Source organism: Apodemus sylvaticus, chromosome 7 (genome assembly GCF_947179515.1).
Source record: "Apodemus sylvaticus chromosome 7, mApoSyl1.1, whole genome shotgun sequence".
Lineage (NCBI taxonomy): Eukaryota > Metazoa > Chordata > Mammalia > Rodentia > Muridae > Apodemus > Apodemus sylvaticus.
The window spans coordinates 1,303,181-1,319,302 of NC_067478.1; the positions used below are offsets into that span (position 1 = coordinate 1,303,181).

Genomic DNA, 16,122 nt, shown 5'->3' on the forward strand with positions numbered 1-16,122 from the left:
AAACTAACTCAGACTTCTTTATTCTGTCTCAGGAAACCATGCCTTAAGATACTGTCTGAAGCAGACTTGAGGACTTCTCTGCATTGTGAGTTCGCTGATGGTGATTAAAGGTGGAACACTGACTAAAGGCTTTCCCACATTCAATACATTCATAAGGCTTCTCACCAGTGTGAACTCTGTGGTGCACAATAAGTTGTGAACTGTCACCAGAGGCTTTCATGCAATCTTTACATTTACAGGGTTTTTCACCAGTATGGGTTCTCTGATGAACCATAAGGCTAGAACTATAACTGAAGACCTTCCCATACTCATTACATCCACAAGGTTTCTCACCAGTGTGAATTCTCTGGTGTATAGTGAGGTGAGAGTTTTGATTAAAGCATTTTCCACACTCACTGCATTTATAGGGCTTTTCTCCAGTGTGAAGTCTCTGGTGCCGAATAAGGCATTTACTTAAACTGAATTTTTTTTACCACACTTACTACATTCGAAAGGCTTTTCACCAGTATGAATTCGTTCATGGTCAATGAGCTGAGAGTTCTGATTGAAGGCTTTCCCACATTCACTATATTTGTATGATTTTTCCCTAGTATGGAGACTCTGATGTCAAGTGAGACACTTACTGCGACTAAAGTCCTTGCCACACTCAATACATCCATAAGGCGTCTCCCCAGTGTGGATTCTCTGGTGGTCAATACGATTTCTGTTGGAAGAGAAGGCTTTCCCACACTCGTTACACTCATAGGGCTTCTTTCTAGTGTGAAGGACCTGATGGTGGGTAAGACTTTTACTTCAAATGACTGCTTCCCCAGACTCATTAGGTCTCTCTCCAGTATGGGTTCTCTTGTAGTCCGTGACCTGGGAATTCTGAATGGAAGTTTTTACACATTCATTACCTTTATAAGATTTCTCCCCATTATGGAGTCTCTGATGTTGAATAAGATTGGAACTGTGAGAATAATTCTTCCCAGATTCACAACATTCATGTTTCTCCTGAGTATGTGTTCTGAAGTGAACAATTAGCTGAGATGTCTGTTGGAAGGTCTTCCCACACTCATTACATTCACAGGGTCTCTCTCCAGTGTGGATTCTCTGATGTCCAAGGAAGTGAGAGCTCTTGTTAAAAACTTTGCCACATTCATCACATTGATAGGACTTCTGCCTCTTTGCTTCTCCCTGATGCTCAACAGGACTGGAGGGCATACCTGGATGTTCCCCTACATCTTTACATTCCTCATATCTGTCTTTTGTGGAGTTTTCTTATCTTTCTTTTCCAAGACATCACCTTCTAGTCTGCTGCCTTCTTCATCTGAGAGATGCCCTTACATCTGTGCTAAAGGACCTCACAGATATCACCAGACTCTGTTCCTATGAGGACCACTCCAAAGAGTCCGCTGAGGATGTGTCAAGCGAATGTGATCCTTTAGAAATGTCCTGCTTTGGACTGTACTCAGAACTTCTCATCCTGTTCTTACCTGTTGCCAAAAGAAATAATAATTTTTTTTTTACTATTTATTTTATTTATTAATTTGCTTTGCAGCTGGGGGAAAAGCCATATTATATAGCTAAGGAATTTTTATAGCTAGGGAGACATTTGAGAAGCAGAGAAAAAATAGTCCCCTTTTTCTTCATGGATATTAAAACACAGAGGGACAATGGTCCTTAAGGAGAATGGGGAGGAAAGGTAAGGATAGAGGAAACCTGAGTTAATGAAGTCTAGGTAGGAGACAGACTGGAGAGTCAGAGCTAGATTGTGTAGCACAGTGCTGTGTCACCTTCTGGAGCCATTGTGAAACTGTCTTCTTAGTGAATGGCTAAATTACGTTCTCTTCGCCATGACATCATACAGATCCACATGAATCAAAAAAGATGCTGGGCCATGTGTGGTGGTGCTTTGAATTTTGGCTCTTGAGAGAAGAAGCAGGTAGATCTCTGCGAGATCAAAGCCAGACAGAGCTTCACACAGAGTTCACTCAGAGCTTCAGGTCAGACAGAGATAAGTTGAGGGAGGGAGGAAAGGGCAAGAAATAAAGAAGGCAAAAATGGCAGTGAATGGTGAAACTTTCCGCTGTGATGGAGTGAGGTGAGCACAGACAGATCTGAGTTACATTATAAGACAGGCACAGAGTGATCTGTGTGACGTGGCAATGGTAGCATGTACATTGCTTCAGAACAGTGCTGAAGGGGACACAGAGTTAGAAAACTGGACTGTGCAAAGGCAGTTCTATATACCTGTAAAAATTAAAAGACACATCAGTAATTTGAAATACAAATTAAAGCATGCCCTTGTGAGCTTGTCTCTTAAATAATAATTAAATACTTAAAAAAGTAATTTAATAAAGAAATTAAATAGTTAAACACTGGTCTGCAGTTTTGGAGCTTCAAATGCAAAATATGGGAAAAGGTGCAGTAGTCATTCATGGTTATCGACAAATACCAAAATGTCAGTTTCTTTTTTTTTTAAATTATTTATTTATTTATTATATGTAAATACACTGTAGCTGTCTTCAGACACACCAGAAGAGGGCATTAGATCTCATTACGGATGGTTGTGAGCCACCATGTGGTTGCTGGGACTTGAACTCTGGAAGAGCAGACAGTGCTCTTAACCGCTGAGCCATCTCTCCAGTCCAAAATGTCAGTTTCTTTAAACCATGATGCAATGAGGCCAAGGCCAGCATACCTTTAACAAATGAAACTATAGAATACTTAGGTTAGCGACTTTCATGTCCACCCTGTGCCAAGTTGGCTACTGTCCTGAGTTTTCTGACCACAGGATGGGTCTCAGGCCTTATAAAAGGAATCTCACACAACAGAACATGCCTCAAGAGTGACAGGTGATTAGACCTGGACTAGGTACCACAAAGACTCAAGTCTAGCAGCTTGTCATCAGCATCTGTTGTGGCCTGGGCCAGTGATGTCTAAAGCACAGAAGAGATTAATCACTGTCTTGGTCAGAGTTCTTTCTAGGGAGATCCTGATCCCAAAACATGGCATGATTGCAAGTAAATCTAAAACTGAATGAATATGGAGCCAGGCAAAGCCACAGTGAGCAGTAAATATGAGAGAACTACAAACGGAGCTGAGAAGAAGCTATGGTAGGGACCGTTTCAGAATGCAAAAGAGATTCAGTGGAAGGAAAGGCACAGAGAGCAAACACGTGGAGTGCAGCTGTGTTAGTCATGTGGTCAGTGCAGCCACATTTTCCCTGATGTAAAACTCACAGGCGTGGACTGCTGGGTCTCCAGGATCATTATTTCCTACCACCCAGCCTGACTGTTCTGGGTCCCGTTCTTGTAATCCATCAGACACAAAGATTTTTACTTCTGGAATCCAAGAGACTCTTACAGCTGAGAAAACCCAAGTTAGCTCCCTGCTGTTGATCAGTTATTGACTAAAGAAAATGATGACTATTTTTAAACTGGGTGATGGGTGCAGGGGGGTTCATTATACACATCTACTTAAAGTTTTCAAATAATAAAAAGTTAAACAAATCAAAGCAAAAGACTACAGAAGATGTGATGCAGAGGACAGACTGCTAGTTACTGGGAGCCATTACCCAGAGAGGCCAGACATGCCCTTCTCTCACCACCTCCATCTCACACAGGGCACTCCACTTTTCCTGCATACAGTCCTTGTTCACTGCAGTCTCCTGGAACGACAAGCTTCTATTGTTCAGAAACAACCCCAGCCAGAGTTCTCAGGCATACAGAAGTCACACAGAACAAAAGGGTCTGGACACATCAAAGAGGACAAAACTGGGCTAAATGAAACTGGTTAAAACCAAGGGCAGGGCCTAGCTCCAAGGGAAGCACCAGGCAGGAGAGCCAAAGGAGCTTCCTCAGGTGGGCAGGATCTGCAGGTGCATCCCAGCCATCCCCCCAACACCCCAGCCACACACCCATCCTAACCACACTAGCTATTGCCTGGCCTGGGCTCTGGAGTTCCCCACTTTGGGAAATGCAGGATCTGGGGGTGAAAGGTGAACTCAGTGGGTCAAGCCCTGCTCTCAGCTCCCTAAGATCCATGTGCCTAAGGTGGGATCTACAAGCATCCAGGGAACTCCACATACACTGACTCTTAGCTTCTTCCTAGAGACCGCATCCTAAGTGTGCTGAGAATGCTCTACAGAGGGAACAGCAGGCAATATCTGTCAAACTGAGAACTGGGGTGGGGAGGGGTGGGATGGGGTTCCTTCCAGGACCCTCTCTAGCCTGTCTGAAGCTCTACTTCTCACTATATTCTCTCTGTCTTAATTTCCTTACCACTTCTAAGGTTGATTTACACCCCTGCCTTTTTTATTTTTATTTTTGGTTTTTGTTTTTTTCAAGACAGGGTTTCTCTATGTAGCTCTGGTTGTCCTGGTACTCACTCTGTAGACCAGGCTGGCCTCGAACTCCTCAGAAATCCACCTGCCTGTCCCTCCCAAGTGCTGGGATTAAAGGCATGCGCCACCACCGCCTGGCACCCCTGCCTTTAAAAAAATCTTATTTATTCTAAGGGGTCTGGGTGTTTTGTCTGCATGTCTGACTGTGCATCACCTGTGTATGCCTTGTACAGAGACCAGGAGGTGGTGTCGGATCCATGGAACTGGAATTGTGGATGGTGTTGATGCACTATGTGAGTGCTGGTCAGGGAGATCTTTTCCACACCAGGGGTAACACCTGAGGTTGTTCTCTAGCACACACACACACACACACACATCTGCACATGCACCTTCCCTCCACATAAACATACCTGATTTAAATCTTAGCTTGTGTGGTGGCTTTGAATGACCCCCACAGGCTCATAGATTTGAATGCTTAGTCACCAGGGATTGGCACCATTTAAAAGGTTAGTAGGTGTGGCCTTGTTAGTGCCATTGGGGCAGGCTTTGAAGTTTCTCAGTCTCTCTCTGGATCAGGAGATAGAGCTCACAGCTACTTCTCCAGTGCTGTGTAAACCTATGTGCTACCAAGCTCCCTTCCATAAGGGACTAATGCCTAAAGACTGGAAGCAAGTCCACAATTAAATGCTTTTATGAGAGCTGCTTTGGTCAGTGTCTCTGCAGCAATAAAACAGTGACTGAGAGAGCTGGAATTTGTGTTTTTGCTTATGGCTTGCAGCAGAGAACTATTTCCCGGCTATCAATGAAGCAAGTTCAGGAATCCTAAAGGCAAACCGGCCTAAAGTGTGGGGAATGGAGAATTCTTGTTCTCAGGCTAACCCAGGTCTAGAGAGTGGCTCTAGACGTTCCTATAGACTGGCTGCTTACCTCCCCTGACTCACTAAGGTGTCTCTGGAAATCTTCCACCACAGCCACAGCCTCCTCGCCAGTCTCGGGGTGATGGAGCTGTACCCAGGTCTGAAGCACCCTGGGCATGTGGTTTATAAGTATTTTAGAGTTTTTTGTCATTGGGCAGAGGCCTGTATGAAATGGGAGTGTTTATTGTAACAGAAAAACATTTTTCCCAATTGGGGTACATGGGTGACATCAATCTACCAGAGGACATTGGTCTTGAGGCTCCAGAGGTTGACTCCCATTCATTGTATTGCAGGGGTGGTAATTTGTGAGGCACATGAATTGCAAGATTTTATGATCTGGTGTGGTTGACTAGATGGAATATGGGGGAATCAGGATTGTAATCCTTTAAGGTTAACATGGGTGTCTGAGTGAAAATTCTGTGCTTGTTCAAGGGTGGCTATAAAAATTTCCATTGAGGTTACTTGATCATCCAAGGAGTATAGGCTTATATTTTTCAAAACCTACTTTAATAAGTGTACTTATTAAATGCATTAACCTCCTTTCTAGCCTACCACCCACCAGAGGTAGTGGAAAGGAAAGGTTAAGAGGGCAAAGAAGGATCTGGACCTGTTTAGAAATAGTTCTTTGGGGTGAATCTAATCTGTCTTGTCAGGATATTAGCAGTTTAGTGGTAGCTTGATCCACTTGCATACACCAAGAATCAGCAATGGAAGATCAATCCAGTAAAAACTGGAAGGCTCTGCTAACTGTTCCAAGTCTTTGAAAGTGGCAAGAAGCCTCTGGCGCACCATCAGACATTCTTTGGCACATTTCTGTCTATAAACCATGACAAATGAAGACCAAAAAAGAGTGGCAAGGTGAACCAATACCACACTGTCTGCGGGGCTTATATTTATACCCTTCCCAAACATCATGTGTTCTCTCAAACATTCACTCTAGTAAAATATCACATACCCCTTTTCCAAACAGCTTCCCCCAAACCCCAAAACAACAAAAACAAACAAACTACCACATGTCTGCTTCAGCAAAAATAATTCTTCCATAAGACAATTTCCAGAAAAAACTTCACATGACACAACTGAGTCTCCAAAGAAACCAGAAGTTTACACTTCAAAGGAGTTTCCCTTGGATATATAGCCAGGTAGGAGGACATGAGATTGAACATGTTGGTCAAATTAAGGAGCAGTCCTCCCTTGAATCAAATTGGAGACTCTTGTTATATGTAAGTACACTGTAGCTGTCTTCAGACATGCCAGAAGAGGGCTCTTAGAATTTGGGGTGACCCCTGGGGGGATGTTTGCTATAGTGCTCTATCTGGATACAGTCACTTTCCATGTTACTGACAAGGACCATATCCAGGACTTCTAAGCTCTCTCCCCAACAGGTTGGTGGCCATGTCGAGTAAGAGTACTGATAAGGCCAGAAGCACCATCTGGCTCCTCTTCCCACTAGAAGGCCTCTTTCATGGTATACACCCGGAGGAGCCTCCCACGTCCATTGGTTGTGTCATGGGGATGAGTTCTTAATGCTGTGGGTCCTCAGATCATTTAAAAACAGCTCTGTGTGCTCTGGTGTAAATTAGGCATTTAAACAGTTTCCCCCAAATTTTTGTATTTGGGGTATGAGTCTTTCAAGATGTTACTGACCCACATGATTTTCTGGGTTTTCCCTCTTATTGTTGGGGCTGAGGGTTGCCACTTTTAGAGTTTAAAGGCTTGAGAGGATATCTTTGTTGTATGTAGAATGGCAATCCTTTATCCAATGGAATCTTTTACAACATTGAGGACAGACGGTTTTAGGAGGAGTGGCTTCGATGGGCCAGACATAGGATATCCCCCTTCTGGCACCCCTGCTTTCCACATTTAAAACAGTGTCCTTTTATCCTAAGGGCCAGACATAGGATATTCCCCTTCTGGCACCCCTGCTTCCCACATTTAAAACAGTGTCCTTTTATCCTAAGGGCCAGACATAGGATATTCCCCTTCTGGCACCCCTGCTTCCCACATTTAAAACAGTGTCCTTTTATCCTAAGGGCCAGACATAGGATATCCCCCTTCTGGCACCCCTGCTTTCCACATTTAAAACAGTGTCCTTTTATCCTAAGGGCCAGACATAGGATATTCCCCTTCTGGCACCCCTGCTTCCCACATTTAAAACAGTGTCCTTTTATCCTAAGGGCCAGACATAGGATATTCCCCCTTCTGGCACCCCTGCTTCCCACATTTAAAACACTGTCCTTTTATCCTAAGGGTCAGACATAGGATATTCCCCCTTCTGGCACCCCTGCTTCCCACATTTAAAACATTGTCCTTTTATCCTAAGGGCCAGACATAGGATATTCCCCTTCTGGCACCCCTGCTTCCCACATTTAAAACAGTGTCCTTTTATCCTAAGGGCCAGACATAGGATATCCCCATTCTGGCACCCCTGCTTCCCACATTTAAAACACTGTCCTTTTATCCTAAGGGCCAGACATAGGATATTCCCCCTTCTGGCATCCCTGCTTCCCACATTTAAAACAGTGTCCTTTTATCCTAAGGGCCAGACATAGGCCTGGGAGAGGAAGTGGCCTTACGAGAAGCCATCCCAAATGTCTTGAGAGGCAATTATCCATTTATTGTAATGTCAGAACTACATTTCCATCGGAAGAGAACATCTGGATGTTGGCTTATGTACCCAGATCAGGGCCTTGTTTTGACTCAACCTCATCACCATTATTAACAGAGGAGTAATGGTCAATTTCACTCCCATGATCCCCAGAGACAAACAAGAATGCATCATGGCCTGAGCTTTCTTTTTCTTATTCTGGGGAAACATCTGTCATAGACAAAGTGAAAGTAAAGACTTCCAATAGCAAAACTAAAGATGCGAGGGAAAAGTAAACCAAGCATTCCCTCAGGAAAGGCCAGGAGATCCTACATGATTAGTTCCACAGGTCCTTGTCACATGTGGAGCCAACTCCTCAGACCTTGCCATGAGGAGAGCAGTCTGTATTAGACTCATGCACCTTTCCCAGCAGAGACTTGGTCACCTCCAGCTTTTGTTCTAATAACAGCATCAGAGAAAAGGCCTCCCCATCCCTTGGGTTTCTGACAGAGGAAGAGAATCCAGGAATTCCTATCCTGGGATTTGGAAGGGAATGGAGGCTATGTGATCCCAAGCCTGAAGGGCACAAAGGCATACAAAGTACCCCAAAGGTTGGGTAGCCTGTTGTGCTCCTGTAAACAAATTGCCTTGGCCCAAAAGTTCATAGAAGCACCATGGGATATTTTGTTGGTTTTGATTTTTTCTGATCTGTTGCAGGCATCTATTCTTATATAAAGCCTCCGATTGAAGTAACAGGACTACACAGGGATGATGAGCAGATATCGTGTGTATTAAGGGCATTGTGAAGGCTCAGGAGAGTGGATTTGGTCCAAGGGGCATGAATACCATCTTCTTATACTGGCTGTCTAATCTTTTAATTAATTGGCCTGGTAGGGATACCAGTCTTGGGGCTGAGAGCAAGTGTGTTGAACATTAACAGGAAAAGCCAAGGTATTATTTCCATTGTAGGCAAGTTTGAAGGAGTCTCTAATCTCGCATAACCATTGTGGTAGTTTGTAGGGGGCAGAAGGGCTGGAGCCTTTAAGAGTTTTTGAGTATCCTTAGTGGATGAGGCAGGAGGGCCATCAGGCAATGAAAGACCCTCAAAGCGAGGATCTCCACGCTCCAGCTCAGGAAAGGCAACACCCCAAATCACTCACAAGAAACGGTCTTGATACAAACTGCAAGAGGACTTTTATTCCAAGAGTGCTGGGGCCCACAGTCATACACCACACAGGGGTAGAGGACTGTAGACCCCAAGTGCAGAATCGGGATAGCTTTTATAGGGTTTACAACAAAGCCCGTGCATCGCAAACCAATCCAATCATTCCTTAGCATCGAGAGCCCGAGTGGTGCGGGCCAATTAGTTTGTACCACTCCATAGTTTCTAGGCCAGTCATTTTAATTTTAATTCAGCTAAGCCCACGCTCGGTGGATCAATCACTTTCCTATAGTCTCTGAGGTCCACATTTGTGCAGGCTCCTGGGTAGGAGGGTGGGGGTGACAGATTGTAGTTAAGATAGGTCCCAAGGGCTTTCCTTCTATGGCACAAGCAGTTTACAGAAGCCAGATAAGCAGTTAGTCAGCTCACTTCCTGTTATCTTACTAGGCCAGGATCATGTACTCAAGGGCCTGTTTTATGCCCTTTCACCTAGTTCCATTCAGAGAGCAGGCTCTGGAACAACAAGAAATGTGACCTTTTACCTATTTACCAGCAGAGAACAGGGTCTGGAATTTGAGGTATTTAGGGATTCTTAGGAGGCTGGAGTTAGGGCTCCTTTGGAGTGAGATAGCATTTTTAAACTTCTGACTTCTTGGGGTCATTTGAGAGTTAGACTGTATTTCTCTACCTTTCAGCAGCAGTGGGGGATTAAGAGAAGAGGGTATGTGAGGGGGTCAGGGGCCATTTTCTGTCTAATGTATTTGATGGCTCCTCCAAGGACATTGAGGTCCAACCTAGGGCAGTCTTCAGGGCTTTCCTTGTCAGAGTCGTCGATGGGAGAAGAGAGTTTAGGGTTAATCCTTATTTTCCTTCTGGGAGGGACCAACACATTGCTGAATGGCCACAGTGTTGGGGAGGAGGGGTTGTCCCTTCTTGGACTTCTTTATTGGAGGTAGTTCACACAGGTCCAGACCTCAGCATGGAAACTATCCAAGGAGCTAGCTGAAGGACCTTTTCTCTCAGAAGGACCTCCTCCCAGAAGGAAGCAAGTTCCTTCTGGGAGATTTTAACCCCTACAGCTTAAGGAGCGACCAAAGGCCCCTAATTTGGGAATCCTTCTGGTGAGAATCAGAATTTAAGGAAAAGGATGGAGGCACTCAGTCAAAGAGGGAACACTCTGAGGACTGCAGGGGATCCACTGACGCTGGATGCAAATTTAAAAGAACCAGTGATGTCTCTAAGGGTTTTTAATGGGTGGTTATTACTGGCCTTTTTTGGAGAAATTTAGAGAGATGATTTTTGTCAGTGTATGAAGGGCTGTCGGGGTCCAGCCAGAGGATTAAAGACTTCAGTCAATGCTGGGGAACGTTCCAAAGACGTCAGCTGGCCCTTCATTCCTCGATGGCTCACAAAGAAAGTAAAGGAGGAAAGACTTGTTGATTCTCAGGTTAGGATGGCAAGACAAGACATTGATGTCCTTTGGAGGGGGAGTGCTCACCATCTTCTGTGCCTCCTGCAGGGTCCCATTGGGTGTTGCCCACCAGCAGTCTTGGGGTGTGGAAAAGCTGAGGAGCAGGGTGTTGGGCAGCAGTGAGTATGGTGAGACTTTGTTGGAGGACAGGTCATTGATTGAAATAGAGGGGCTAGATTATATAGCTCGAGTCAGGGGAGAAGGGAGGGAAAAGAATAAGGGAGGTGGTACAGCAGGAGGCAGGCATCTCCTGAGAGAATAAACTAGATTATCACATGACTTCTGAGAAGCCAGTTCTCTGGCGGGGAAACAGTTTCCCTGGCTTTATCATGATGTGGCCTTTATCTCTATGGGGATGAGTAGGCCCAAGCATGGTTTGGGTATGGAGTGTACCCACTCCTGTCATGCTCTTTGAAAGCTATCTGGGGAGTGGGCAGCTCTCTACAATCTCTCATCTTCCCCGGGAACCCACACCAGTGGGCGACTGGCAGTCTGGTATGGAGTTGGATGCCACTAGCCTTCTTAATCCTGCTACTACTCCTCCTTCCTTTTCAAAAGATTTATTTATTCATTTTATGCATATGGGTACGCTGTAGCTATCTTCAGACACACAAGAGGTAAGGTACACCTTAAGGTCTACCGCCAGGCTCTGTTATCAGGTCTCAAGTCAGCCGTCTGGCAGTCCACAAATTTGACCAAGGTCCGTGAGGTTAGACAGAGATCAGAGGAGTCTCCCGCTGCCTTTTTAGAGCTGCTCATGGAGGCATTCTGCTAATATACCCCAGCAGCGAGGAGCACAAAGCTACTGGGACGATTGCTTTTATAGACCAGACTAGTAGAGATATCAGGAAAAAGCTTCAGAGGCTAGAGGAACTACAGGATAAGTCATTGAGGGATTTAGGGCAGGTTGCTGAGAAAGTCTACCATAGCAGGGAGACAGAGGAGGAGAAGGAGCAGAGAAAGAGATGAAAGGGAGATGAGAAAAGAACGGCGACAGGAAAGAAATTTACAGAGTATCTTGGCAGAGAAGAGAGACTCCAACCAGAGACAGACAGAAAACCCCTTGAAAAGAACCAATGCACATATTGTAAGGAGAGGGACCACCGGACCCGAGAGTGCCCAAATAAACAGAAGCTGGGGGTAGGAAATCCCAGGCCATAGGAAAAGCACCCCCAAATTGCGAAGATGTTAGCCCCGGGAGCAACTAGGGAGGATGGGGTTCGGACCCCTCCCTGAGCACAGGGTAACCTTGAAAGTGGAGGGGAAACTCACCCAATTCTTGGTGGATAATGGGGTCTAACACTCAGTTCTCCAAGCTGATGGTCTAGTCTCCAGAAAAAAAATCATGGGTCCAAGGGGACACTGGGTATTCATGGATTACCCAAGGAGCTGTGGACCTGGGTGTGGGCCGAGTATCCCACTCGTTCATGGTCATCCCTGACTGTCTCTATCCCTTGCTCAGGAGAGATTTGCTCTCCAAGATGGGGGCTCAGATCCACTTCCTTCCTGAGGACCCTCAATTGAGGGGACCCACTGGAAAACCTGTCTGGGTCCTTACTATTAGGCTGGAGGATGAATACAATTTGTTTGAGATCAAAACCCAAAAGACAGAGGATATTTCCTGGTGGCTGGAAAAGTTTCCTCTTGCTTGGGCTGAAACGGCCAGGCTAGGACACGCATATCTGCAGGCCCCTGTGTATATGTAGCTTAAGACCCAGGCTCATCCCGTCTTACTGCATCAATACCAGATGTCATGGGAGGCATGAGAGAGTATTAAGCCTCACATTGACAGGCTGCTACGACTGGGGGTCCTGTGCAAGTGCCACTCTGCTTGGAACACATCCCTGTTGCCTGTAAAAACAAACAAACAAACAAACAAACAAACAAAAAAATCCCTGGAACTCAGACTATCGTCCCATGCAAGATCTGAGAGTTGGGAGAAGCTTCTTGGTTGATGGGCAATGGAAGGCTGGATGGAGCTGTGGTGGTACAGCAGGTACGCCTTCGAGACTGAGCACGTACACAGGGCCATTTATCAACAACGGACACTCCTAACCTTGGAAGACAAGATCATCAGGAACAAACCAGAGATAGTTGCCCTACTACAGGCCGCTTTTTAAACTGGCAAAAGTGAGTATAATCCATTGCCCTGGGAACCAGAAGGGTGAGCACTCCATAGCTAGTGAGAACCGCCTGGCAGACCGGGTGGCCAAGGAAGTAGCAATGAAAGAAATAAAGGCTATCCTCTTGACAAACCACCACCCAGGAGAAGAGAGCCCAGATTGGAACTTGAGAAAATGGCTGGCCACCACCTGGTATAATGGTCATGAACTTACACTGACTAAAGGGTGTCCACTAACTATTTGGACAGAAGTGGACACTGGAAGACACTGGAGGGAAAAACCATCCTACCAGAACATTAGACCCTTGAACTGCTTACAGAAATGCACAGATATACCCACCTAGGTAGGAGAAAACTAGAACAGGCCATCAAGGGGTCGGGTGTACTTACTTTTTTTGTTTGTTTGTGTTTGTTTTTTGAGACAAGGTTTCTCTGTGTAACCCTGGCTGTCCTGGAACTCACTCTGTAAAACAAGCTGGCCTCAAACTCAGAAATCTGCCTTTCTCTGCCTCCCAAGTGCTGGGATTAAAGGCGTGCACCACCACTGCCCAACGTGTGGTTACTTTAAATCTAGAAAAACTAGCAGGCATGATAGCTAGAAACTGTGAAGCTTGCCAGAAGGTAAATAAATGCCTAACCCACTGAGGCACCATCAGGGAAAAGGCTCAGGGGTAATCATACTGGAGTATTTGGGGAAGTTGATTTTACTGATACTTTTTCTGGATGAGTAGAGGCCTACCTCACCAAGAGAGAAACCACACAGGCGGTCATGAAGAAGAGACTAGAGGAGATCCTTCCTTGTTCAGTATGCTTAAAACCATTGGCTTAGATATCGGGCCAACCTTCGTTTTTCGGGTAAGCCAGGGAGTGGGTGAGTTTCCTGAGACAGATTGGAAACTCCATTGTGTATACTGTCCCCAAAGTTCAGGGTAGGTAGTGTCCCTTCCCCCTCCAGCATTGAGCTGGGCTTTTCAGCCTCTGCGCTCAACCTGTGACATTCCTGGCTGCCAGCCCCTGCTCTCAGCCTGTGATATTCCTGGCCTTTGTTCTCTAGAGAACAATACAGGCTGTTGCTCGCACCAGGAAGCAGCACGGAAGTACTCCAGATCTGCTAGACTTGAAGTATGTTGATCATAGCAGACAACCTGCTGAGGTTGGAGCCCTGGGAGGAGGGGTTCTTCCTAAGCTATATATTGACTAATATTTATTAAAGTTTTGGTCATGATCGGCAAAAATCATCCTGACTCAGTTCTCTTTCACTGCCCCTCTTATATCTCCAGGATTCTCTTTCAGACCTCTGGTTCACCTGTCGCTGCAGGCAGCAACAGACTGGCGCCCGGACACAGACAGACCTGATGCAGGAGGATTTCCTGAGGTGACCCTATCTTGGTGAAGCTTCGCAGAAAAAATGGAAAGAGGATGGTATCCCACACGGTAAACAACTATAAGAGTTAAATACTAGTGCTAGTGTAAATTTTCATCTTTTTGAAACTGTTATTGTGGGTGTGAAAGGATACAGCTAAGTGGAACAGTGCTGGCCCGGCACGGTATCTGCTTAGGATAGATAGTGGAAGATGGGGCAGGAACATTCTAGGCAAGACTTTGTCTGCAGCCTCCTGGAGCTGCTTCAGGCGAAAGGGATCGGGTTTGAAGAACGAAGGTTAGAAGATTTCTTAGATCGGATAGATTCTTGCTGCCCATGGTTCTGAGAAAAAAGAACTTTAAATGAGGGAACCTGGGAAAGAATTGGTAATTCACTAAAGGCCACCAAGGCAGATAGTATTATCTGGACACTTATAAATGATGTTATCGATGAAGGAACCCTGAAGGAATCAGATATCATGCAGGAAGAACTTGAGGAATCTCAAGAAAAAGGCCTGCCAGAGAGGCCGTCCTCAAAAAAGGGTCCTTTCCACCCTAAATTACAAAAATGTAAAGATAGTGCTGATGAGCTAATTATAGAAAAGGAAGCTCATCAAAAAAAGGGAGCAGCGGAATTTCATGGAGAAACCTCCTACCGCGCCTTCTGCTCCTCCTATGACTTTAGTTGTAGGAGATGATATCCAGAGGGATATGCAGTTACAAAAATTGGAGTTTGAGATTAAGTTGCAGAAGTCGAATAATGAGTTACAGGAGCTAAAAAGGGTATCAAATATTAGAGAGAACAATGATCTTGAGATGCGCCAATCACCGCTAGAAAGAGCTATAAGTCAGGCTCGTGGGGAAGGACGGAATACATCGGACCTGTTAGCCTTCCCTGTCCTTGAGATCGGAGACCAGGAGAATAGGATTAGACAATATCAGACACTGGAGTTCAAAATAATAAAAGAATCAAAGGTAGTTGTGGCGCAGTATGGCCCTACAGCTCCTTTTATGCAATCTTTATTGGATACTGTGATGGAGTCAAATTTAACTCCACAGGGTTGGAGAACTCTATGTAAGGCTACTTTGTCAGGAGGAGATTTCTTGCTTTGGATTTCTGAGTGGTGTGAAGCTAGTAAAAGGACTGCCACTATAAATGCTCAGGCAGACCATCCAGATTGGAATACTGAAATGTTACTGGGAGAAGGTATATATGAGGGGAATACTAATCAGATTGGGTTTCCTATCGGAGTGTATGCGCAGGTTGCAATGACTGCCTGCCATGCGTGGAATCTATTACCATCGGAGGGGGATCTTAGAGGAAGCTTAACGGGCATTAGACAGGCTCCTGATGAGCATTTTCAAGATTTTGTGGATAGATTATTGAAAACAGCTAACAGAATTTTTGGAAATTCTCAGGCAGAAAATACGTTGGTATGAGAATGCTAATGCAGCCTGTCTCGAGGTCATCAGACCTCACAGGGGGAAGACAGACTTAGCTGATTATATTCGCCTCTGTTCTGAAATTGGCCCCTTGTATAATCAGGGTCTAGCCATGGCCGAAGCTTTGTAAGGAACCACCATACAGGGAATACTTTCACAGAGACGAGGGAATAGAAAGTGTTTTAAATGTGGTAGTCTAGGTCATTTTAGAAGTGATTGCCCTAGCAACAGGGGTGCTATAAGCGGGCAATCAAATTGCACTCCAGGAATCTGTCCTAGATGTAGGAAGGGTAATCACTGGGCTAGAGATTTCAAATCTAAGACCGATATTCAGGGCTGACCTGTGTTGGGAAATGGGCAGAGGGGCTGGCCTCAGGCCCCGAGACAACCACAGCAAGCAGTTTATGGGGCTACGCAACTGCAGCCAGGCCAGGAAAATCCATCTTTGAACTTATCAGGGCAACACCAGGAAGCACAGGACTGGATGTGTGCAGTACCTCCCAGGTCATAGTAACTCTAGAAATGGGTGTCCAGATTCTGCCTAAAGGAGTCTTTGGACCTTTGCCTGCAGGAACTTGGGGATTGCTTCTAGAACGAAGTAGTACTACTGTAAAGGGGCTGCAGATTTATCTAGGTGTCGTAGACAATGACTATGAGGGAGAAATAAAAATTATGGCTGCTTCCCCTCATGGTGTTATAACTGTACCTGCTAACCAAAGAATTGCTCAACT

The 16,122-nt window shown here is 45.4% G+C and overlaps 1 protein-coding gene across 1 annotated transcript in view; it reads right to left on the reverse strand.

The window, feature by feature from the left end:
- Nucleotides 1-16,122, reverse strand: part of Zkscan7 (zinc finger with KRAB and SCAN domains 7) — a 23,311-nt gene continuing 7,189 nt past the window's right edge. The window contains 5 exon segments of the mRNA XM_052189212.1: nt 1-469; nt 472-1,256; nt 1,259-1,342; nt 1,345-1,395; nt 1,398-1,475. Of these exon segments, the coding sequence (XP_052045172.1) occupies nt 44-469; nt 472-1,256; nt 1,259-1,342; nt 1,345-1,395; nt 1,398-1,475 (1,424 nt within the window). The 3' untranslated portion in view covers nt 1-43.